This window comes from Mytilus californianus, unplaced genomic scaffold (genome assembly GCF_021869535.1).
Source record: "Mytilus californianus isolate M0D057914Y unplaced genomic scaffold, xbMytCali1.0.p SCAF_4, whole genome shotgun sequence".
Classification (NCBI taxonomy): domain Eukaryota; kingdom Metazoa; phylum Mollusca; class Bivalvia; order Mytilida; family Mytilidae; genus Mytilus; species Mytilus californianus.
Window position 1 is genome coordinate 21240911 of NW_026262690.1, and position 26494 is coordinate 21267404.

Below are 26494 nucleotides of genomic sequence, written 5' to 3' on the forward strand. Positions count from 1 at the left end.
CCTTCAGTATACTTTGTAATATTTTTGCAAAGGTTTAAGTCACAGTTATTCCTATATAGCTAGATGGTAATGTTTTGTCTTTTTCTTTCTTTAGGATTGGTGTAAGAATCCCTGTCTTTAGGAAGATTGGTACATCCAGATATGTTAAATTTAAATTTAGCAAATGTACTATAAAGGGAGTTAACTCATCCATCCCATATTTGTAGTGTTCTGCCGAAATTCCATCCTCATCTGGTGCTTTTCCTGCTTTAAGTTTTTCTATAGCTTTATCAACCTCCTTTACATTGACATGATCAATGCCTTGACCTTTTTCCCTTTCTATGGATTCTATTTTATTGTTTTGTATTTCTACAAGCTCTAGCTTTTCAGTGTCAAAATTTTCTTCTAATGTTGGCGTAGCTAGTTGTTGGAAATCTTCTTGCCAAATGTTCATTATGCTTGGTCCATCTTCTGCAGTCTTTTCATTCAGTTTCAGTATCTTGGTGTTAGTAAGTGGTGTTTTTCTTTGCATGTTAATAAGCTTGTAAAAAAGTTTTGTGTCTGCATTTGAAGCTTTCATAATTTTTCCCGCTGTTGATTCTCTCTGAGAGGCATAAGCTTGTCTTTGTGCTTTTCGAAGTATTCTTTTTGCAGCTGTCATTTTGATTTTGAGCTCGTTACTTCTTTCTTGAGGTGCTCCATGTTACCTCCATACTTTATATGCATTTTTTGATTGCTTTGATGCCTTTTCTATTTGTTCATTCCATATCGCCTTTCCCTTTGATTTGATTTTGATTTTTCTTCTATACTTTGGGATTGCCGCTTCTCCGGCTTTATGTAGCAATTTTTCTAGATTTCTTATATCTTGCTCAATGATTCCTTTTGATTTTTGCATGAGGTTTGGTAGATCTTTATTGATGATTTCCTTATAAATTTGATGGTCACAGTCAGTCCATTTAGGTTTTGCTATGATAGTTGTTGCTTTTTCCCTTACTTTTTTCAGTTGGCTATTCAGTGTCAGAATAACAGGTACATGGTCCGAGGTATTCTCTGGGTCAGTGTCAAGGACATCAATTTGTCTGATTTTATTTATTATTTCCGAGTTACTTTTGAAGAGGAAGTAATCAATTTGTCCTTTCGATTTACCATTCTGGTGATAAAATGTTTCTTTTAATGGGCATTTCTCAGTATTTCCTATACATTTTTCCTTGCAGAAAGTTTGTAGAATTTTATCATGAGGTGTAGAGCTTCTATGAAGTGACCCGTTCATGTCTCCACATACTATAATTTCGTGTGTATCTTTATATTTCTCTATCATTTCATCAATTTGAGCCAAAGTGTCTTTGTATTCGATATCTGTATTTTTGTTATCTGATGGCATATATACATTTATAAGACATATTGGTTTGTCTCCTTGTTGAAAATGTATGGCTTGTATTCTATTTCCACCGTCTATCAGTTCCTTTATATTTTCATTAATTTCTTTTTTCCAGATTATGGCTTCTCCACCATATCCTCTTTTCATTGATACGTTGAAATCAGGGTCGTCATTATCGTCAACGCTTTTAGCTATGTATCCGCTATTTTCAGCAACTTCAGCTTTGATTTTCTTTTCCGCATTAAAGAGCCAGTGTTCTTGAATGCATAACACCTGTACATCCCTTAACAAGTTTTTGATATAGAGAGCGTTTGACTTCACATTTTGTACATTGAGTGTACCTATAATGATATCCTCCCTTTTATCTTGTTTGATCGGCCGCTGCCTAAAAAATTATTTGGTTTCTTTCTATTCCCATCTTCTTTTGTTTCTAGATTGTCAGCCTGAACTAGTCCCTTTAGATGCTTAGGACCACCAACATTAGCCCCCCTTTGAGAGGGAAACTTCTGATGGCAGTCCGCTTCCAGCGGGGCGTCCCCACTAGAAGCCGTTGTTATAAGACCAGTTCTGGAAGTGACTTCTGCTTGATGGTTTACTTCTGTATGGGTTTTATCTTCATCATTTTTCGCGGTAGTCAAAGCAGCTGAATTTGTTAGATTGATGTTCATTCTAGCTTCTTCTGTTGGTTCTTTATCTACTTGGTTGATATTATCAGCCTGATTTGTTGTTGTTGTAGTTGATTTTGTCTTTCAATTTCTTCTGCCTGACTTTGTTTAGCTATTACTGGCATGTTTGTTCTTTGGTCATAGGATCTTTTATTGGTGTTTCTTTGACTTTGTTCCTTTCTGTTTGTCTGTTGTTGACTATATCCTTGGTGGTAATTTATATTTTGTGGTATAGGTTGTGGAGCTATCCTATATTGCTGTTTGTATAAATGTGCATTTTGTATCATGTTAGTGTTGATACTGCCAGTTGGTATACCTCTATAGCCAGTGTAATAGTGGCTGCTTTGGCCGTTTGCAGGTATAGCATGTATTCTGCTATTGTGGTACATTGGCGCTTGTATATGGCCATGATTTATTCTGCTCTGCTCTGTTGGTATCTGGCTATAGTGTGGAGGTGCCAAATGATTCATGAATAGTGGATTGGCTTGATTAGGAATCCTGGATTGCTGATTTGTTAGCTGTACGCCAGTATGCTGATCACTCATTTGGTGTTGGTTTGTGTTCCTAGTATTATCCATATTCTGGTTATAAGGATAATATTCATGACTTCCTGGTCTTTGCCACATTCTTAGTTCTTTCTGTAGTTCCATTATTTGCAGTTTATTTCTTAATTCATTCATTTCCATTTGATGTTTAATTCTTAGGTCTCTATTTTCCATTTCTAGCCTGAAGTTGTTCAGCATCATATCCACTTTGTTTATAGTCTGTTCCTGCGAGTTGTTGCTACAGTTACAATTTGGTTGATAGGATTTTAAATTACTTTTGTCAATGGTGCTTTCTTCTGTTTGCATCCTAAGTAAATTGATTGTATTTCCATAGTCTCTATTGGTATCTTCCATTATGACTAGTCTTGCTCTGCATTGTGCTAATTGATCTTCCAGCTGTTGAGTAGTTTCATTTATATTTTTGCACTTATATTGCCTTTTCGGTTTTGCTTTCATGTTTTTTGGCTCATCTACATTTTCTATTTGTTCATTTCTGCCATTCTGTAATATTTGGTTAGGCTGTTTGTATGTAGCCATTTTGTTCATTTCTAATTCTTCTGTGTTTGCATTTCCTGCTTCTTCCTTCGTAACATCATTTCTAGTTGGACAGTCTTTAGATGTATTGTCTGGCACGTTTTTAACTATATGGGCCATTTCACTATATTCCTTTGTCGAGCCTTGTTCTTCTAGACTTACTTTTGGTATTGTTTCTTCTGTATCTATAATTGAATTATTGCTTTTCATTGATATATTAACCATGTCCATGTCCATAATAGAGCAGCTCCTACATGAATACTGTTCTTCTTCAGTTTGGCTTATCCTTACAGGATCAATGTTTTCACATGTATAATGAAACAGTTGGCCGCATGCAATACAGTCCATGGATATTTCTGGTTGTGCTGTCTGATTGCATGTGGCACAGTAGTTATGTATAGTAGACATGCTGACTGCACTTGTGTCCGGACTTGGTGTTGGTTCATCTTCTCACCATTCAATGGCTCTATTCCAGTTACTTAGAAGTTCTTCGTCAGTATTTTGTATACATTCTGCCCCTTTGGATACTAGTATTCTATTACTGTGGTTGGTTTTAGGCTGATGAGCTGTTGTTTTTACAAGCGACTCATTCTGTTTTGCTCTTATTTCTATATCGGCTTCATTTCTCTTGATTATGTTTATCTGTTCCTCTATCTGTTTGTTATATATCTTATAGTTCCCTCTTGATTTCATTCTTTCTTTTATATCTTCAATGTGTGTCAGGAAGTGTTCCATACCTTGGCCATTAACCTCTACCTTTGATGTAGTATGGAATAAATTGATACGATAGAGTTGTCTGTTACTACTTCTATTTCTGACCAAATGTGATGTTCTGATGCATAGCCCTTGATTATCATGCTGGTGTTTTGGCAAGAGCTTGTATGTAGAGTGTTGTTCAAAGTATATGTCTATTTCCCCCTTTATAATTTCATAAGCAGCTGCTGATAGCTCTAGGATGTAGTTTTGATGTTTCTGCTCAATTTGTATGTCCATTGTTCTATTACATGCTTCTAGCTTTTTGTCCAAGGCCCTGGTTTTATTGATACTAAAGTTTTCATATTTAGCTGGTGTATAGGGCTGAGGTTTGCTCTTGGTTCTTGCTGATGTTCTAGTCTGGATACTCATTTTTCACTTTAGATATTTATTTATTTTTTAACGAGGAAGTTCTATGTAGATTAATGTGCATTCAGCGGGGCGTCCACACTAAAAGATTGCTCAAATAAGAATTTTCCAGTTAACTATTATATCTTCTGATGTCAGGGTTTAATGAGTATGTAGATATATATCTCTATATTTGTTAGTTATACACTATGGACTAGGGTTATATAAAAGCTGTTATATTTCTATATATGAATGCAATTAAATATGGTTGTTATAAAGTTTATATATATATGTATATAGTATTCTATTCTACTGTATTGATGATATATATTTATCTATAACATTGGTGGAGAATTTTGGTCGCTATTCTTCTCATCCAGAGCTTTGCTAATAAAGAGTTTGGATGTACACCGTCAGTTTTGTATAGATTAAATTTTTAGTATTCGTCAGTACCGCCTTTTCTTTTAGATTTTTTTCGAATGTCTAGATCAAATTTTGGTGATTTTTCTGCAGATTGGTTTATTTCTTGGATGAAGGTGTTTAATTGATATAACTGGTTTTGAAGTGTTTGATCGTCTTCACTGAAAATGTCCGGGTTTTTGTGGCCTTGTGATCTGTTCCTGCACTGAATGGAGTATGGCGGTACTTCTAAGAAGATGATTTCTGATTTTGGTTTTATTTTGGTGATGACAGCCTTAAGTTCAATAAATTTTCTTCTTAGATATCGGACGTTTGAATCGTTTTGGTTCACAAGAGAGATGTATCTGGTAGTTTTGTTAAGTTCGGTTAAATTACAGGTTCCTAGCCAAATATAAAATGTGATGTTTTTGTGTTGATGACAGATAGATGGTAATTCTTTTTCGGCCCAATCAATAGTTTGCTGTACTTTTTGTCCTTTTTTTGTGATAAATTTTATATTTAGGAAGTCTTCAGTTGTAATGGCTCTCTTTATGTAGTTGCCTTTACTATCAGATATAATTATGGGTTGGCTTTGGGCTGTTTTATCCTGAATATCTCTCTTATTTACTCTGAAGTATCTGCTTGACTTTACAACTTTAGTCTCAGACATATATCAGTCTTTGTGGGAACAGAGGACTAAATTTTCTTTTATCTTTCAAACACAGGATATTGGTTGAAACACAAGTACAGTGTGTTTAAAGGTTTGATTAAACTATATATATATGCAATAAATAGATGTAGCAAGAAAATAAAATAAGAGAGGGGGGGGGGTCTAGACTACAGACTATGTGGTCAAAAATTTAAACTTAACTAGAATGGAAAAAAATTATTTAACTGTTCGAAATGATTATAAAGATGTCTGAATTATTTATTTTAATTATTTATAAGTCACAAAAAGACTTAGACTTACTGTCTGAAAATATAAAATTTTATTTTGTCAAAATTCAAATATGGCGCTGGAAATTAAATGGCCGTCCGGCAAGGCCTGCAAGAAAAGTTAGCTGGAAACACCGTGCAATTTACAAAAATGCCTGAAGTTATTAGTTAAAACAAGGTATAGTGACCTATAATATTAAATTGTGTGGATGCAAGTGCAAATAAAGACTTAGAAACTCTCCGTATTTGGATCTGTGATCTGTGCAAAATCTTCGTGCTGCTATACAACGTCCATTCACATGTTTCGCTTTTTACGTTTTATCTTTAGAAACAGAAGACATTTCCAAATAAAGAACCCACAGTGCCGAGAAACAGACCTAATCAATGACGTCAACTAAGTCACGGACTTTCTATACTAAGTCAAGGCTGATAGGATCATTGATTAATAATTGCATAACATGTATGTTTCAGAATACCAAGAGAAATATACAAATTAGATTTTATTCCAATAAAAATTCAATATTCAGCACGTGCTTCCCGTGACATTGCAGAGGGAAAAAAATGTTATAGCACGTAATTTCATGGTTGAGGCATAACACGTAATTATAAGAACTGAGTGGGGTTTTTGCCATTTCAAAGGGTTATAAAAGTGTTGAACGAAGCACATTTTGTATGAAATTGCAAAAAGAAGACAAGTGAGAGGTTTAGCTAGCTATAAAACCAGGTCAAAGTTTAATCCACCATTTTCTACATGTATAAGGAAATGCCTGTACCAAGTAAGGAATATAACAGTTGTTTTCCTTTCGTTTGATGTGTGTGAGCTTTTGCCAGTTGATAAGGGACTTTCCGTTCTGAATTTTGCCTGGAGTTCCGAGTATTTTTGTTATTTTACTTTTTTCAATCGGCTTAAATGAGATAAGGTTAAGGTCAGATGATTGACAAACCATATCAGAAGGATATGAACACCTTACAATAATTTCATACACCAAATAAAGTTGACATATTGCTTATGGTATCTTCGTAACGTACCGTATCACGACAACTTAACGTTGATCACTGCCACTCAGTGACAGACACTGCGGATCCATGAAATGAGGTTGAGGTCACGTGAACCATTTTCAGGCGGACCTTGAATCTGTCTTAAGAAATGTAAAGCTCTGTACTAATAGTTTACACTGTTATTAAAAGTATTCATATATCTCCTTGAATTAACAAACAGGAAAATCGGAAACTCCATACCATTTACATCACGGTCCTTTATGGTTTACTATTGTATGGAAGAAGCAGTTGGTGATTATGTGTATCAGCAGGTAAACCGGATGTAATAGGTGCATATCCGCCATTGATAAATTCAGGTAAACACCAAAAAAAATCTAATTTCGTAATATGCGAAGTAAATGCAATGACTGAGGCTGACACAGTTACAAATCAAATATTTTGTTTGATAAGTTTGTCATCATGCGCGAAGAAGTTTACAGTACGACAGCAACTCACCACAATTTCTATTAAAACTAAAAAAACTTTGACCACAGAAAACAATGGTAAAGGATACCTTTAAAAACAATACAACTCGGACCGAATACACTAACCCCTCTATGATCTTTTCTTTATTTTATCTGAATCATCATGATCATGAAGAATACTTATTAAAAAATCAAATGTGAAATGATTGTGGTTACAATGTCTTGTAATTGAAAATGTTGTCAATTACTTTTACAAATTACATTCAATAACTTAAAAAAAAAATGTAATGAATTACCAGCAATTACAATTACATTTTTCAATTGCCCCAAGTCTGTGTGTAATCAGTATTGTTTTTCTTGATTTTGGACACACTGAACTTTAACGGTCTCACTAATTAGCGACAAGAAGCGATAAGGAAAAAATACTATTAATTAACAATAGATTTATAAATATAAATCATCTGATTATTCTAGGGTCCATAAAAAATAGAGAAAAATGGCATTTAAAAATAAAAAAAATAAAAAAATTGACCCCCTTTTTTATCCAAACATTCGTGTACATACCTTTTGTTTTTTATTAATAATGTAAATATTTGAACCTTTATCCTATTAAGACAGAAAAAAAATGAGTCATGTTTTTATATATATATATATTTTGACCTTTTGAGTCTGAAGTAATCAAAATTATATTATATTACAATTTGATTTTGAATCTTTGATATATTAACCATGCCGACTCTACATACATATTGATTCATTCATCTATACACTATGCTGTAAACTGAAGGTATACTATCTTAAACATATCCTTGATAATAAAAGAATACAAAGTTTATTCTCTTGTTTCTCGAATGTTAAAAAAAGACAATTTAATGTATGTTTCAATATTTATTTATTTAAAATAATTAGTATTTAGATTTTTTATGCTAAATTTGTTTTCTTGTCACTAAATTATACTTCTTGTCGCTAATTTGTTTCTTCTTGTCACTTCGTGACGCTTCTTGTCGCTAATTAGCGAGACCCAACTTTAAAGTTAAAATAAGGGATAAAAATAAATAATCCAAAAAGTTGGGCAAAATGGCTGGATGATGAATCTGAGTCCATTCGCCCCAAAACCCGTTCGCACCCTTTTTATTGGTTTTGTGTTAAATAATTTTTCAATCGTTTTTAGGTTAGTGTATTGCTATAAATATTTTTTTGTTGGTTGTTTCAAAATGAAGTGACTTTCTAAAAATGATTTTTGTTTTGAATAATGTTTTAATCATGTTTTGGTTATTGTATTGCTATAAATAAGTTTTTTTACATTGTTTCAAAATAAAGTGACGTTTTTTGTGTTGAATATTTTTTTAATTGTGTTTCGGTTAGTGTATTGCTATATTTTTTTTTTCATTGTTTCAAAATAAAGTGACTTTCTAAAAAAATTTTTTGTGTTGAATATTTTTTTAATGTTAAGATACCAAACCATTATTAAACTCAATCTTCATTGTTTTTACTCATACAAAGCTAAATACATGCTAACTTCATGCAGAATTTACATCAAACTAGTTAAAACAACAATCACAATTTTCAAACACATAACAATAACATAATAAAAAATAATAATAATCTATTTTATTATTGTGTCACATATTGATTGACATACATATTATACAATAACATTAAGACATACATAGAAAAATCAATGTCCAGCCATTTCAATTTAGCTAATGAGACACATTGCACAAAATATATACATGTTCTTAAAAATCCAACAATACTTTGAAATACTATATTTAAAACTAATAACTACGATTTAAGAGTATTTTCAACATGATGAATAAAACGAAAGAAAAAATATATAAAAATGTTTAGTAAAAAATATTTACATTTATCTAAAACTTCAGACATATGTGAAAATATTTACGTTAAGATATCACGAAAAAACTAATATGCATATTGTAAATAAACAGAATAACACCAAGTGTAGCTGTAAACACCATATTAACAATAATCATACATAAGTAACATATAATAATTAATCATCAAATCAATTTAAAACAATATTTCATTTAAAAATTTCTGAATTTTTATTTATGAAAATAAAAATATTTTGATATTATAAACATCTAAAAAACATCTAATAATTCATCAAGTTTTTGAATAAAAAAAAAGGTGATTTGATGATTAATAATTATATACTGTGTTTGTCAAGGACTATTGTTGATAAGTGCACATTTTATGAAAGTTTTAAGTATAATGTTACCTGTATGATGTCACAAAATTAAGGCTGCAGGCTAAAAATAATAAACTACTGTTTAATATGGTTTGCTTAATTTGAGGTTGTTTTTACAATATTATTATTATAATAATGCAATCATATATAGTTATACCAAACATGGTATCAATAAACTACAATGAACAAAATGTTAATATGAAGCACCTGAACCCAAACGAAGTCGCCAAACGGGGGGAAACAAAAATAAAACAAAAATACACACACACACATACCCTACAACCATACATATCAACACTGGCTTATTTGATGTTAGTCTAAAAACTGTCAGATAACCAGTCTCCATGATGTTTCAATAAACTCCCAGGAATTCCAGCCTTTGTGGCTAACGTAGCTCCGCCTTGTCTTAACAAATGAAAAGAATAAACTGAAGGGTCTTAACCAACAAGAGCAATCAACTCTCTGAAACATTCCAACAAAGCAGATCTAGATAAAGGCAATAACTTGCAATTGACAGGTAAAGCAAATTGGGATGCATCCTTATCACAGGTATTAATTTATTAAAGTTACAAGATGTTAAAAATTAAAAAAATATCAAATACATGAAAAAGTGGCTGGAAAATGCTCTCTTGCTTAAAACCACATATTAACTAAAACTGGATGAAGTAACAAGGGGGCAAATCTAGAACTAGGTGTTACCTCTTTTTGTACACAATTTTAATATTTTATTTACTTTGCTCCTGGGATATACAGTCAATCATGTTAATCAGTGTCCTGTGTATATTCATTTGTATATTATTTTGTCATAAGTGTGAAACTGTACTGAAATTAAAAAAAAAACACCTAAAGATAGGAAGTCATATACTGGCTAAATCCCTGGTCTTTTGATACCCAGAACTTATTCAGCTTAACAAATATAAACTTTTAGCTATTTATTGGAAAGTAGAATACTTTTGTTAAATAAATATGGACTGTTTTTATGCCCCAGTCGTAGCAGAGGGAGTATTAAGTTTTACCCTTGTCCGTCCATCCGTATGTCCCAAAGTAGGTTTCCATTCTCTAACTTTAGTTTGCTTCAACCAAATGTTATGAAACTTATACACAATGCTTATTACCACAAAACACAGATCAAGATTGAATTTTAGTGGGGTCACTTTAACCGTTCTAGAGTTATGCCCTTTACAAATGGAAAAATTGCTGAATTTTTTGTACCGTTCTCTAACTTTAGTTTGCCTCAACCAAATGTTATGAAACTTAAACACATACTTATTACCACAAAATACAGATCAAGTTTGAATTTTGGTGGTGTCACTTTTACTGTTCTAGAGTAATGCCCCTTTACAAATGGAAAAATTGCTGGATTTTTCGTTTGCGTTCTCTAACTTAAGTTTGCCTCAACCAAATGTTATGAAACTTATACACAATACTTATTACCACAAAACTTAGATCAAGTACAAATTTGGGTAGCGTCCCTTTATAACTTTATATGATATGCAAGCGGGGGCATCATCTGTGTCCCATGGACACATTCCCCATTTATTTGACAATACAATGCACATGCACCAGGTACTAGCATTATTGATTCATGAAAAATTACTGAAATCTTCACAATTTTAGCATTTGTGCAAATCTTTAGACGGTTTTTGTCTTAAATGGAAGTGGCCGCACTTTGGTTCAATCTTAATATTTAGATATATGTTGTGATTGATGATAATACATAACATTATCATATATAAAGGTAGAGTTAATACGAATGCGGCCACTTACAGTTTAGACAAAAACCAACCGAAAAGTGATGTTTTATGGCATATTTGATTGATTTTTAACTGTATTTTTCATATCTATGCCTCTTTAAAGACCAAATCAGTTTAAATCCTTTGCATGAACTAATTGAATCGACTGAAGTAGACATTTAAGTGCTTAAAAAATGTCAAAAATCTTTCATCAGATGTACTTCAAATTTAAGGCCAAAATTAGCCCTTAGCAGACCTTTTCCTTTAACAGAAGAGTTAAAATTTATTTTAATTCATCCAGATGAGTCATTAACATAATAACACATCATTGTCATGTAAACATGTACATGCTTTTCAGCAGTCTATTTATTGCCTGACAAAGTTATTTTTCATACTGAAAAAAGGCTTTAGTTTTTAACACTTTTGAGATTGTAGGATGAGCTTTTATAAAATACTGCTTTAGAATTTTTGGAAGAAATCCCAAGTACATGTATAAATTTATGCAATGTACCCAAATGATAAAACAATTCATTTTTTTTTATTTCAGATATTCTGAACAGTTCTGAGGGGAACAAATTTCTTATTTATCCTGTGGACAAAAGATGTACAAATTATGCAGACAAGTTTATAATATTTTTTAAGGAAGAAATGTTCAAAGATCAACAATTAGGTCATCTGACACCACATGACGACAACATTAAATAAACACCTGGAGCAATATAGACAATAAATAAGTGAGAAAACATTATAGGTTATAATTGATTTACAGCTTAATCACACCTTTCTGTATTATGTGCTGATTCTTTTATTGTGTAGAGATTTACCTTGGCATTTATGTTGATGCAATAAAATTTTCTTGTGTTATATATATACATAAATTGATAACAGTGAAATCATCAGAATGAGTGTTTCTTCATTGCCGTCTGCCACTAGTGGATCTAGTAATCGGAGTACATCTGTATCCACTAACATGTCACTTTCTCCAGGTTTAGCACCTTACAAGACTCTTTCACCTAGCAGTTCACTTGTTGCCCTTTCTAAAGTTGAGGATGATGAATTAAGAGGGAAAAAGTCAGATGAACTTGTTAGAATTATTCGCAGATTAGAATCTGAAAGTAGATCTTTAGTTGCTGAACACAGTTGCATAATAAAAGATGTGAATAGACGTTTGCAGATATATATGCTAGAAATCAGAGGTTTGAAAGACATAAATCAAAAGTTACAGGATGACAACCAAGAGTTGCGGGACTTGTGTTGTTTTCTTGATGATGACCGCCAACGAAGTCGTAAACTTGCTAGAGAATGGCAGAGATTTGGACGATACACATCAAGTGTGATGAGAAGTGAAGTTTCTACTTATCAGCAAAAACTGGCAGATCTAGAAAGTAAACAGGAAGAGTTGGTGTCAGAAAATTCTGAATTGAAAGAGCTATGTTTATATTTAGACCAAGAGAGAATGCGATATAACTCAAACTTAAGAGATGACGGGGATGGTAGTAGTAATAGTACAACTGCCGGACTGGAAGATAATGGTGTGATTATGAATGGTACAGGGTCAGATGTACCAACACCTACAGAACAAAGACCAAATCAGGGTTTGTTTATACAATTACTTTTTCCACAATAGATATAAATAATTGCCCCATCACACTGAAATTTAGTCAACAGTTTTAAGAAAGATAAAAACCCACAAAAACTTCAAAAGTTATATCTAAAAACCTGACACTCGCCCAAAATTTTAAATGTTGTTTTTTATTACTGATAGATCATGATTTGTTAATTTTAAACATTCAAATAATGTTTAGATTTGAAAAGAAATAGAACAGAAAAAATAAACACTGCACTTAAATGTATACTAGTGGATTTAGGATTTCTCATTGTTGGATTGATAAGTTAATCCTTTCCACTATTTTTCATGGTGGCAGGCCATGGTTATTTCATAAATATGATTGAAAATATGTTGTCAATCCAAATACATATGATAAATTGTGGCCAGTCACTACATATTGTAGCAGGTGTTACTGAGATGACTACAAAACATAATAATTATTTGGGCACTACCTTTAATTTATATATACATGTATATAGTAGCAAATCCTAACTCCATTATATTATCTGCACAGGTAGTTAAGTCTAATCTGCTGTTTAATTTTTTGTTTTCTATTTATTATTATAATTATAATATTTCATATAAAGTTTTTGTAGTGATATTTAATGTATTTATATGTTTAGACAATACCAGACAGTATATCCAACAGCTGGAAGAGCAAGTTAGAAATCTTGAAGAAGAAAAGAAACAGTTGGCACAGGTTAGTTTTATACAAATGAAATTTACAAGATAATGGGTTCATTTACAAAAAAGGAATCGATGTATTTGTATGCAAGGTATATTTCTTTATAGTAAGATATAGGTACACCATCTTATATACCTGTTAGCTGAGTGAACACCATCTTATATACCTGTTAGCTGAGTGAACACCATCTTATATACCTGTTAGCTGAGTGAACACCATCTTATATACCTGTTAGCTGAGTGAACACCATCTTATATACCTGTTAGCTGAGTGAACACCATCTTATATACCTGTTAGCTGAGTGAACACCATCTTATATACCTGTTAGCTGAGTGAACACCATCTTATATACCTGTTAGCTGAGTGAACACCATCTTATATACCTGTTAGCTGAGTGAACACCATCTTATATACCTGTTAGCTGAGTGAACACCATCTTATATACCTGTTAGCTGAGTGAACACCATCTTATATACCTGTTAGCTGAGTGAACACAATACACCTTTACAAAATTGCATAATACAAAGTGATGGCTTTCAATAATTTAGGCGAAGGTTTATTAGGAATTGGACCTTTTTATGCCCCCGCCGCAGCAAAGGGGGCATTAAGTTTTACCCTTGTCCGTCTGTACATCCGTACGTATGTCCGTCAGTACGTACGTCCCAAAGCTGGTTTCCATTCTCTAACTTTAGTTTGCCTCAACCAAATGTTATGAAACTTATACACAATGCTTATTACCACAAAACACAGATCGAGTTTGAAAATGGGTGGCGTCTCTTAACCGTTCTTGAGTTATGCCCCCTTTATAAACATAAAAATTGCTGAATTTTTCGTTTCCGTTCTCTAACTTTAGTTTGCCTCAACCAAATGTTATGAAACTTATACACAATGCTTATTACCACATAATACAGATCAAGTTTGAAATTGGGTGGCGTCACTTATACCGTTCTTGAGAGTAATTTTTTATAAGATAAATATGATAAATGCAGGCTGCCCAATAATATTTAATGACATTATATGGTGCAAATAACAATAAAAGCTTAATAATACTATGGATGATTAACATCAATGAATAATCTCCAATAGCATCAGCAGTGCAACAGAAAAAGTTACAGGATGGTTACCCCATGAAGAGTATGGAAAATAAAACTGAAACACAAGTAAAATATTTGTAAACCAAATGTAATATATTAAGAGAAAAAAAAAACAGAGTTGTATCCCATTTTGTAGATAAATGTTTTGTCAGTTTGATATGATATATAATCTCAATGTATAAAGTAATTAGATAATCTCTTGTTTTAGAAATCTGAACGCAATGCAGCAGATGGGTACAGACCTCCAGTAGACCGGAAGGGTCCAAGACAAAAGTTAGAAAATGTAAGTACATTTAAACCAGCAGTACATTGTAGAAAGTTATGTTTAACATAAGTCAACATTCAAGATAGGGGTATATTTTTGAATGTGTGTAATGTAGTATTTTATTTGGTAAACACTTAGGCTAATGGAAAATTGCTAAAAGATGTTGAATGTCTCACATGTTTAAAAGATATCACAGCTTTAGTCTTGATCGAATATAAAACACACTTTGTGTGTAAAAACAAACATATACACATAACAGCCTTAAGGAATGACCAGAAACATTTGCCATTATATTTTTGCATCAGATAATAATAATGAGTGCAACTAATTATTTTATTTTGACTTTGACTTGTGTTGAATTTGTGTGATTTTAATTATTTTTAATGTATCTTTCTACATGAAAAAATGGCCTATTGCAAGATTACATGATCTTTCTTTTTTTTTTCAATTGAAAAACTTTTTCTCTGTAAATGATTACATTTTATTTATTCAGAGATCTGCTCCAGTTGGTAATAATGATGACAATTACAGTGGCAGGAAGTCAGCCACACCTACACCAAGGGGAGATAATACAAGTCCATCAAAACCTGAAGCTGTTGTTCATGCAATGAAGGTTTGTTTAACGTAAAGTTTTAAACTTGGTATGATAACTGTTTGATTCATGTCTATAGATTTGTAATGACCAAAAAACTTGTAAATCTACTTGAAATTATGTACAGAGATTCTGCTTATAAATGGCAGTTCAATTAAATGTTTTTTTTAAACCAAAGAATCAGAAAAACTGTATCACATGAACTTCGAACAAAAGAAGATAAATTTGATTTTTTTTATTGTTGATTGTATGGTGCTACATTTTTATGGCAACACACTCACTTGCTTAACAACAGACAAGGTATGTTTTGGTGTTTATGTAAAGTACATGTGTTAAGCTCATCGATGAAGACCTTCAAGTAGCTGCAGAAGAACAACATTAAGACTAAAAGTGCTGTTTCCTTTTCAAAGGATTAGCTACCTAAATAGCTAGGGAATATCTTCATGTATACCCCCTAATAATTTAATTTTGGATGTAACACGTCTTCTGATTGGCTGAAAGTGTTTTGTCTATCAGCTCATAGACATAATTTTGTCATGTGACCGTGACGTCATCAAATTTTTTATCATTATTTACTCCTTTTTTAGAATTAAATAATAAGGAATGACTGTAATATTTGTTCTGTCTATTCGAAATAACATAAAAAATGTGGTGCACACTTTTAAATAACCCACTACACGGGTTATTCAGTGTGCACCACATTTTTGAAGTTATTTCTTCATAGACAGAAAAAACATTACAGTCATTCCTTAAATATCCTGTTTTTCCTGGTATGCATAAAAAAGTTGAAAGGACACACTAAAAGAAGGGCACAGTACTACAGACCAAACTGACCACAAAGACTAAATAACAAAGAACTTGGTACAGGCACAAAGTGTTGTATGCACCCCAGTTTTACATGGTCAAAAACCTCCTTTTTGCCAATCTAGAAAATTTGTCCTAAAAGTTAAAGACACAATAAAAAAACCCTGCACAGTCCAGCTAACAATAGGCTAATCTTCATTTTTAATAATAATGATATGTTAATTTTAAAAGCACTGACCGTCCAGTCTGTAATCAATCACAATTTTGTTAACAGGTGTTAGAGGTTCATGAGAATCTCGAGAGACCCAAAGTGGACGTTGGTGGGGAAAACCTTGATGATACAGAAAAAGCAATAGTCAGAGAGATGTGCAATGTATGTATTATTTTTTTTTTAAATTTAAGATACAGTACTTGTTTTTTTTTTAAATCAAATCTTTGTATATAGTAAACAGACTGTTACTCCGCCCTACCCATTGAATTTAGGTGTCAATCTTAATTACAATGTCTGAGCAAACATCTTAACAAAGTTTTCAAGCAAGGCATTTAAACTCTTGATGAAAATGAACTATTATAATAAGTTAAACCTTCATTTTTAATTCAAAATATATAACTGGATATCTTTCATTGTGCAATGAGAAAATGAGCTATACAAGTCTATTACAATACATTCTCTTGTCTCTAACAGTGAGCACACTTAGAAAATGAGCAGTACAGTTTCTATATGTTGATACATATCAATGACATGTTTATTAACTATCCAAATATTTTATAAATACATAGATTTGACTCTAATTCTATAATATTTTTCATGGAAACACTTTCAGCTGTAATTAAATCAATTTTTTTATTTCACAATATATAATGACAGTAGCATTTATTTTTATTGTCCAATAAGGTAGCCAGAAAAAGAGCTATACAAATTACCATCACTGTAAATAGTATAATTGCCATGGGACTTTACTTTAACTTTGTCTCCTTTCTGCAGATTTAATATGATATTGTTCGATCCTGTGTCATGAGTTGTATCTTTCAGCCATATACTTTGTTGTTTCTTGTTATTATGAGAAAGATAGACTGCCAGGTATTTTCCTGTGTCACTCATGACTGTATAGGAAAACTGATAAACTCCAGCAATAGGTGCAGTAAAAATACCAGTGATTGGGTTATAACCATTTCCATTATTGGTGACAACTTTGTCAAACTTAATAACATCTTTGGCTCCAAGGGATTGACTTTTTGTCAGAACAGATGAAAAGGCTGGAATATTTTTTCTACTGGGACATTGACAACCGTTACCTAAAATGAATTTAAGAAAAAATAAAATGACTATTACTTTATTGAAAAATTGAAAAATTGCTTAAATTAAAATCCTTTGTAAAAAAATATTGTAGTGTATGTTATTGTCAACGTAGTCTTTCTATTTCTATGTGTCAAGAGAAAGTGTCAATGTTGTCAAGTTACAGCTGTTAATTGTAAAAGGGGGAGTGTTAATATCAAAAACAAAATAGAGAGGATAAAGATAGAAAATGTGCATTGATAAAACAAAAAGTGTAACAAAACAGTTAATGGAAATAATTTTCATGTTAAATGTCTCAATGATAGCAATTACAACCACCATCTAATAGATGAGTTTTATTGTGCACTTTCCTGTAAATTTCTCATGTCACAATGCGTATGTTATTACGTCACAGTAAGAACCAATTGTTCGATGACATAGTTTAGGCAGACTGACCCTGGGTCAATTTGTGTAACTCGTTCATGATAAACAACTTGATATTGGTGTATATTCAATTTTTCAATGCAGACACCGTGGATATTTTGTGTAACTATAATTAAAAGACAACCCATCAAACGATTATTAACAGTTTGTTTTGATCAGAGGTTCTTCCACATTTTGAGTAACAAGGTTAAGTGAAAAAAAATTATTTAAGAAATTAGATATGAAACTTACCTGGACTTTTTTGCTTCATTGCCATTTCAAGGAGATCACTTAGGAGAGAACACTCTGAAAATAAAATAAATGGAGAATGTGTAAATGGGCCACAGATGCCCCCCTTGTAAATATGCATGAGTCAACTTCAACATACAGATGCAGGATTCATGTAGTTAAGACCGTTTTGTGATTATAAGCATTGTGTTTAAGTTTCATAACATTTGGTTGAGGCAAACTAAAGTTAGAGAACAGAAACGACAGATTTAGCAATTTTTCCATTTTAAAGGAGCATTACTCCAGAACAGTCAAAAGTGATGCCACCCAATTTCAAACATGATCTGTGTTTTGTGGTAATTATCATTGTGTATAAGTTTCATAACATTTGGTTGAGGCAAACTTAAGTTAGAGAACGGAAACTAAAAATTTTGCAATTTTTCCATTTATAAAGGGGCATTACTCTAGAACGATTAAAGTGACGCCACCAAAATTCAAACTTGATCTGTTTTTGTGGTAATAAGCATTGTGTTTAAGTTTTATAACATTTGTTTGAGGCAAACTAAAGTTAGAGAATGGAAACCAATTTTAGGGATGTATGGACGGGACGGACGGACAAGGGTAACACTTAATGCCCCTTCCGCTATGGAGGGGGCATTAAAAGTATCATAATACAGTCATAAAATGTATGAATATAAACAATATAATTAAAATCTTTTTTGGAAGTTCACAATTGGACATGTATAATGTATGCTTAAAATATTCTCTTTGACACACTAAACGGTTTTTTGCTCCTCTTTATTTTAAAATATTCCAAGCAATAGCTTTAGTCCAAGTAACTAGTTTCTTAAAAAAATTTTTTTTGGTAAGTTATCCTATAAATTAACAAATAGTACAATTATATTACCTAATTTTGTGTCACAAGATCCCATAACCATTTCTGCAAACACCAATAGCATCAGTTTATAGGTGAAGTATGTCAGCTTCATTGTGATAAAAGACACAGGACAAACTAAAAGTTTCACTACTGTCACACTTTTATACAATGGTAGCATTGATAAAGTTGGCTAACTTGTTGAAAACAAGCCATTAAATGAAATTGGATATGGTAAATGAGTTTATGTCATGCAATATAACATGACAGCTTTCTTAATGTATGTCAGTAGATTAAATTTTTTTCTGATCATGCAATTTTCTTCAATTGACCATCGTTTTACTGGAATTAATAAAAGAGATTACCTTGAAAATTTCAATTGACCAGTATCAATCAGTTGTATTTATTCAATGGGACAACAAATCTGACAAATGTTTAAATAAATTGACCAATTGGAGATGACTTTGTGGAAAAGTTTCATTGGTTCGCAATAATACTATAAAAAATTTGCATTTCAATTATTGAGATATTCATTCTGTTGCATTTTTCGCATTAACAAAAACATTTATCAATTTCGAAATTTACAATATTCTTTTCTTGCCAATGTTTACAAATTCTTATTGGGATAGAAATCATGAACAAAATGAAAGATTCTGAACTTATGTCCTATTTAATTTAATTTCATAATGCATTAAACACATGATTTCGTAATATTAGAATTTAAAAAAATATATAGAAATTAAACTAATAAAACGTCAGGAAAATGTACTTTATGTACAACCAGAGGTGGATTTAGGGGAGGTGCAGGGGGCCTGGCCCCCCCTTTTGTGGGAAAAATTTGGTTGAGGTTGGTTGATTATTTAGGGAATCACTGAAGCATGACTGGAGCGGGGCCCCCTCTTTGGCAGTCAGTGGGCCCCCCCTTATGAAAATTTCTGAATCCGCCACTGACAAAACTTTTACAGAATAGTTTAAACAGGTCTCAGTTTATTTATATTATGTCATGGCTTTAGTTGAACTAGCTATAATCTCTGTAATGCCTGATTATACACTTTTTTTTTTTTTTATCATTTACAAAGAAATAAACCAATTCAATTAATGGAATACCTAAACAGTTATGTTAATAATTTAGGTGTTGTATCAACAAAACAAATGTTCAAAGTAACCTGAATAGATACAAAAAAAACCAAGAAAGTGTGACGAAACTACTTTTGGTGCACATTTTCTTGCATAACCAAGAAAAAACTAAAGTCTGTTTTCAGGTTCTTCTTTGATACTAGCTTTTTAGCTCACCTGACCTGACGTCCGTCGTCCGTAAACTTTTACAAAAATCTTCTCCTCTGAAACTACTGGGCCAAATGCACCCAAACTTAAACAAAATCATCATTCAAGTATCTAGTTTAAAAAATGTGTCCGGTGACCCGGCCAACCAACCAAGATGGCCACCATGGCTAAAAATAGAACATAGGGGTAAAATGTAGATTTTGGCTTATATCTCTGAAACCAAAGCATTTAGAGCAAATCTGACATGGGGGTAAAATTGTTTATCAGGTCAAGATCTATCTGCCCTGAAATTTTCAGATGAATCGGACAACCCGTTGTTGGGTTGCTGCCTCTGAATTGGTAATTTTAAGGAAATTTTGCCGTTTTTGGTTATTATCTTGAATATTATTATAGATAGAGATAAACTGTAAACAGCAATAATGTTCAGCAAAGTAAGATCTACAAATAAGTCAACTTGACCAAAATGGTCAGTTGATCCCTTAAGGAGTTATTGCCCTTTATAGTCAATTTTTAACCATTTTTCGTAAATTTTTGTAATCTTTTAAAAAAATCTTCTCCTCTGAAACTACTTGGCCAAATTTAACCAAACTTGGCCACAATCATCATTGGGGTATCTTGTTTGAAAAATGTGTCCAGTGACCCGGCCAACCAACCAAGATGGCCTCCATGGCTAAAAATAGAACATAGGGGTAAAATGTAGATTTTGGCTTATATCTCTGAAACCAAAGCATTTAGAGCAAATCTGACTGGGGTAAAATTGTTTATCAGGTCAAGATCTATATGCCCTGAAATTTTCAGATGAATGGGACATTCCGTTGTTTGGTTGCTGCCCCTGAATTGGTAATTTTAAGGAAATTTTGCCGTTTTTGGTTATTATCTTGAATATTATTATAGATAGAGATAAACTGTACACAGCAATAATGTTCAGCAAAGTAAGATCTACAAATAAGTCAACTTGACCAAAATGGTCAGTTGACCCCTTAAGGAGTTATTGCCCTTTATAGTTAATTTTTAACCATTTTTCGTAAATTTTTGTAATCTTTTACAAAAATCTTCTCCTCTGAAACTACTTGGCCAAATTTGTCCAAACTTGGCCACAATCATCATTGGGGTATTTAGTTTAAAAAATGTGTCCGGTGACCCGGCCAACCAATCAAGATGGCCGCCATGGCTAAAAATAGAACATAGGGGTAAAATGTAGATTTTGGCTTATATCTCTGAAACCAAAGCATTTAGAGCAAATCTGACGTGAATACAATTGTTCATTAGGTCAAGATTTATCTGCCCTGAAATTTTCAGACCAATCAGGCAACACGTTGTTGGGTTGCTGCCCCTGAATTGGTCATTTTAAGAAAATTTTGCAGCTTATGGTTATTATCTTGAATATTATTATAGATAGAGATAAACTGTAAACGGCAATAATGTACAGCAAAGTAAGATCTACAAAAAAGTCAACATGATCAAAATTGTCAATTGTCCCCTTAAGGAGTTATTGCCCTTTATAGTAAATTTTTTACAATTTTCATAAATTTTGTAAATTTTTGTAAATTTTTACATAATATTTTCCACTGTAACTACTGGGCCAAGTTCATTATAGATAAAGATAATAGTAAGGAGCAAGAATGTTCAGTAAAGTAAGATCTACAAACACATCACCATCACTGAAACACAATTTTGTCATGAATCCATCTGTGTCCTTTGTTTGATATGCACATAGACCAAGGTGAGCGACACAGGCTCTTTAGAGCCTCTAGTTAAGCCTATAAAAAGCTTGTCAACCAAATAAGAAGTAAGGCACTATTCCATCAGAAATTAGTCTCCCTAGAACTATTGTTCATGTATTTAATTTGGGAAAAGGTCTTTAGATAGCATTCATTGATCATCAAAATATTTAAAAATTACAATTGGCCAGACATTTTAGTGTGTCTACTTTTGTTATTTTATTTAGGTTGTGTGGAGGAAACTTGGTGATGCGAATCCAGAAAAAGGGTCAGCTAATCTGTACGAAAATATTCCAGCTCGACAGTCAACTAAACCTTCATCTCAGCCCTCATCATCTCAACAGCGATCTGTTTCTCAACCTATACTATCACGTCAACAGGTGCGATCTCCACCCATGCCTCATCAATCAGGAAGATATTACAATAGTCAGCAATCCACTCAACAACAACAAAACCATCCATCATACAGTCATAACCATCCAACTGCTTCAAGTTCTACTGGCCATCTCGGTCCTTACCATGAAGAACCAATGAGTTCTGACATTTCACCAGGAATAACACACACAGTTCATTCACAGAACCTACCACCTCATCATCAGTACAGATCTCCGCCCCCACCACCTGTCAATCATAACAGTAACCGCCCTCCACCTCCCCCTGCTAATTACCATTACCAGGAAAGACCACCACCTCCACCAGTTTCTCATCAGAACTATGAAAATATCCCACCACCTCTTCCACAGAAACCAAGTTCCTTTGGTCAGCAGAATTATGATAGGCCATTGAGAGCTGATAGAGTGTCAACAACATCAATGTCTGATCCACGAAAGCCAGTTGATTCGAGAGAAATGGCACACAATTACAACGATCAAAGAAGTCGTCGAGATCAGCAAGATGTAAACATCCCGCAAAGATCTAATCCCATGAATCGTGAAAGAAGCAGAGAAAGAATTCTAGATTATCCACCAGAAACTTCAAGGTCATGGGATCAAGGAAGACGACCTCAAGACTATCCTAGAGACCCAAGGCAAAGTCATACTTCACTTGGATCTTACCACTAAGTGTATAATGTCCAAAACTACTGTAAATTCAGAAATTTTTGCATGCATTTATTATTGCGATTTTTGAAGAAAGACATAAATGTGAGATTTTTTTATTGGGATTTCAGGAAAATCTGCATACACTTATATGTATCAAATACAGAATGAGAGTTCTTATTATTGCGATTATCACCCAGTCGCATTCATTATTCGCATTAATAAAAACCTCGCAATAATTTCTGAATTTACAGTAAATAAAAATGATCATTTTGATTTCTATGTTCACCAGTCCCTTATATCAACACCAGGAATCTAGTTTTGTCCTATAAAGTCCCTTTGAGAAGCATTATGACTGCAATTCCTACACATTTTTTCTCACTATCAGGGATAATTATTTTGAAATCACATCATCAGGTATAAAGGATGGCCTTTTAACATAGGAACTATAACTATTGGTGCTATAACATTTGATAAATGCATTTATTTTTGTTAGATTTCTGCTGGCATTTAGCCTTTTTAAAATTTATTATGATTGAACAGTTAAGTGTAATTAATTTACCCACAATTTTCTTTGTTTGCATTTAAAAGTGAATCAAGTTAATGATTTTGTTTCATTTCAGGCTGTGCAATATTGTGTTGAGAGATAACTTCAACACTTAATATTACAGACCACATGTATTTTACTTAAAATTTTATCGTAAATGGAGAAGAAAAAATTGGCCCCAATTATGCCCTCAATAATGCCATTAATAAAATTATATTTAAATTTTTTCACCATTTTGCTGAATTAATCTGGAATTTCTTTACTTCATGAAAACCTTACTGAACAACAAGCAACTGTGCAATGAGGACCGAATTTAGGTAAACAGGTTATTTGAATATTGGCAGGCTTTTTTCAGAATTTGCCATCTTCATTTAAAAATATTATTAAAAATAGTTGTGATTATGGTTTAAGTACTTCTCCAGTGAATAATTTTTAAAGTAATAAATATTATTGGTTTATAATTATTTTTTGTGCTTTTTGAATGAATAATTATTAATTTAAGATTTTTTGTTTATATATATATTTGTGATTTTGTGTCATTGGATTACTGTCTCATTGACATATAGTTCACATCTCCTTTTATTTATAGAAAATATTGCAGATTACTTATTTTTTGGGGGTTTATATTTATAGAAATTAACCTCTAACAAATAAGTAATCTAAGATTTTAGATATTTTAAAATGAGGTGTAAAAGTAAACGTTCTTTGTACAAATACACTATTATATAATACTTTATTTTTTTTTCCGGTTTAAAAGGTAGCTTTATAATATATAAAAATTGTATAAACTGTAAACCAAAAACATGTTCAATGTTATAGGGCATATTTTTGTGAACACTGCCAAAATAAATGTCATCAATGCAATCATATCTTTCATCAAACATAACACATTTATTTTTGAAGTAAGGTCTCATTATTTTGCATTTACATGTAATATATTGAATAATGTGTAGTTTACTTATTAGACTACCTTGCATAATTGATCATAATTGTTCAAATCAACTGTAAGACAATTTGCATTTTTCTAAAACATTTGTTTATAAGGACCATTCACTTTATCATATTACCATTCACTGTTGTTTTGAAAAGTTGAGAGCTGCTTTAAATTACGAATTTTTTTTTAAGTTCATGAAAAGTTTTTAACTACTTATAAAAAAACATGTTGTTTGTTATTTTTAATGTTTACTTCAAGTAGCTGTCAAAATTTTTTCTGTTGTGATTTTTGTACAGTATATATTTTATGAATTTGAATATTTCAACTGTATAAAGTGACAGCTATTTGTTACTCTGTAAATATGTACAATGCATTTATTAATTTATTAGATTTTGACATAAGTATTGAAGGTATACTTGTACATTTGAAATAACGTTTGTGAAATAGGAAATAAGGTTTTATTTTGTTTACCAGTACTTTCAGTAAATATTTGAATGTTCTTTATCGGTCAATAGAAATCATAGGACTTTATACTTTGTTGGATTCTTTATAGACTGATTTTGGACAGGATCACATGATTTCTCCCTTACATTTTACTCTTGTTATAATGAAGAATTTTTCAATTAAAAGTAAAAACTTTGATTTACCTTTCACATACATTTTATGTCTAGAAAATTGAATGAAATAGGAATTAAAGGGAGAAAACTCCAGAATCAAAGGTAAAGGGGGAGGTAATGTAATTTCTATTGGAAAATATGTAGATTTTTTACAGAATTGTTTCCCTTTTGATAAAATAAACTTCATCCAAAATTGTATATTTTCTTAAGCAGGTTTTTTTTTTTGCAATACACATATTGGTGTGCATAACAACTAACATGTTTGTACTTCATCCATGAGACTATGTTTTGTTTAGTCTTTTTCATCAGTTTTACTTTGAAAGGTCTGGGACTCGTATTTGATTTTGTTTGGTCCCAAGAAAGGTTAAGCATACACTTGTATCATAAACCAGTGTCTTCTCATTGGGAGTGTTCAAATTTGTTTTAAAGACATACTTTATATAACAAGTTTGAAGTCAGGTGGGGGGGGGGGGGGGGGGGGGGGGGTGGGGGGTGCATAATTTTATATCTAGTTTTGTGATGCAACATAAATGTACTAAATTTGATTATGATTAAGTTTTGTCTTCACTGTTTGAATGATCTACTTTCATTTTATTATCACATGTTAAACCTTCAATTCTCATTGTTATAGTGATATTATATATATTTCAAATTGAAGTACTAGATCTCGAATTAACTTTCCTTCATTTGGAGTGTTAAACTAATTTGTTTTTGCAAAATCGTTATACATGGCTTGTTAGATCATAGATGGTGCTATAGTACATTAAACATTAGTTTATCATTGTTTTTATTTTTTATACGACCGCAAAAAAATTTTTGTGGTCGTATATTGGTATGACGTTGGCGTCGTCGTCGTCGTCGTCGTCGTCGTCGTCCGGCGTCGTCGTCGTAGTCGTCCGAATACACATTAGTTTTCGCACTCTAACTTTAGTTTAAGTAAATGGATCTCAATGAAATTTTACCATAAGGTTCAATACCACAAAAGGAAGGTGGGGATTGATTTTGGGGGTTATGGTACTAACAGTTAAGGAATTAGGGGCCAAAAGGGGCCAAAAATAAGCATTTTTGTAACTTCCAGACATAACTTGTGTGTAAGTGTATGGATCTCTCTGACATTGTACCACAAGGTTCCATATCACAAAGGGAATGCTGGGATTGATTTTGGGGGTAATTGCCTCCAAATTTTAGGAATTGGGGGCCAAAAAGGGGCAAAAAACAAGCATTTTTATACGACCATGACAATATCTTGTTTGTAAGTGTATGGATCTTTATGAAATTGTACTACTAGGTTCCATATCACAAAAGGAATACTGGGATTGATTTTTGGGGTAATTTCCTCCAAATTTTAGGAATTAGGGGCCAAAAAGGGGCAAAAAACAAGCATTTTTCTAGTTTCATGACAATAACTTGTTTGTAAGTGTATGGATCTTTATGAAATTGTACTACAAGGTTCCATATCACAAAGGGAAGGCTGGGATTGATTTTGGGGGTTTTCCCTCAAAATTTTAGTAATTAGGGGCCATAAAAGGGCAAAAAAAACATGCATTTTTCTAGTTTCA

General features: G+C 32.3%; 2 protein-coding genes across 2 annotated transcripts; one reads left to right on the forward strand and one right to left on the reverse strand.

The window, feature by feature from the left end:
- The first annotated feature begins 6856 nt into the window (after positions 1-6856).
- Positions 6857-25421, forward strand: LOC127737659 (coiled-coil domain-containing protein 85C-like). Its single transcript, XM_052248520.1, has 7 exons — positions 6857-6892; positions 11493-12540; positions 13178-13254; positions 14542-14616; positions 15092-15211; positions 16269-16367; positions 22028-25421. The coding sequence occupies exons 2-7, from the start codon at positions 11847-11849 to the stop codon at positions 22859-22861; spliced, it is 1899 nt and encodes a 632-aa protein (XP_052104480.1). The 5' UTR covers positions 6857-6892; positions 11493-11846; the 3' UTR covers positions 22862-25421.
- LOC127737668 (complement C1q-like protein 3) lies at positions 16569-18951 on the reverse strand. Its single transcript, XM_052248532.1, has 3 exons — positions 18829-18951; positions 17946-17999; positions 16569-17290 (listed from the first exon to the last, which is right to left on the reverse strand). Exons 1-3 carry the CDS (start codon positions 18908-18910, stop codon positions 16875-16877), a joined length of 552 nt encoding a protein of 183 aa, XP_052104492.1. The 5' UTR covers positions 18911-18951; the 3' UTR covers positions 16569-16874.
- Positions 25422-26494: the final 1073 nt, after the last annotated feature.

Coding starts and splice junctions, on each gene's coding strand:
- LOC127737659 (XM_052248520.1), top strand. CDS start 11,847: ATGAGTGTTTCTTCATTGCCGTCTGCCACTAGTGGATCTAGTAATCGG. Junction 12,541..13,177: donor AGAACAAAGACCAAATCAGG/GTTTGTTTATAC, acceptor TTATATGTTTAG/ACAATACCAGACAGTATATC. Junction 13,255..14,541: donor AAAAGAAACAGTTGGCACAG/GTTAGTTTTATA, acceptor CTCTTGTTTTAG/AAATCTGAACGCAATGCAGC.
- LOC127737668 (XM_052248532.1), bottom strand. CDS start 18,910: ATGAAGCTGACATACTTCACCTATAAACTGATGCTATTGGTGTTTGCA. Junction 18,000..18,828: donor ATCTTGTGACACAAAATTAG/GTAATATAATTG, acceptor TTTTATTTTCAG/AGTGTTCTCTCCTAAGTGAT. Junction 17,291..17,945: donor AATGAAGCAAAAAAGTCCAG/GTAAGTTTCATA, acceptor AATTCATTTTAG/GTAACGGTTGTCAATGTCCC.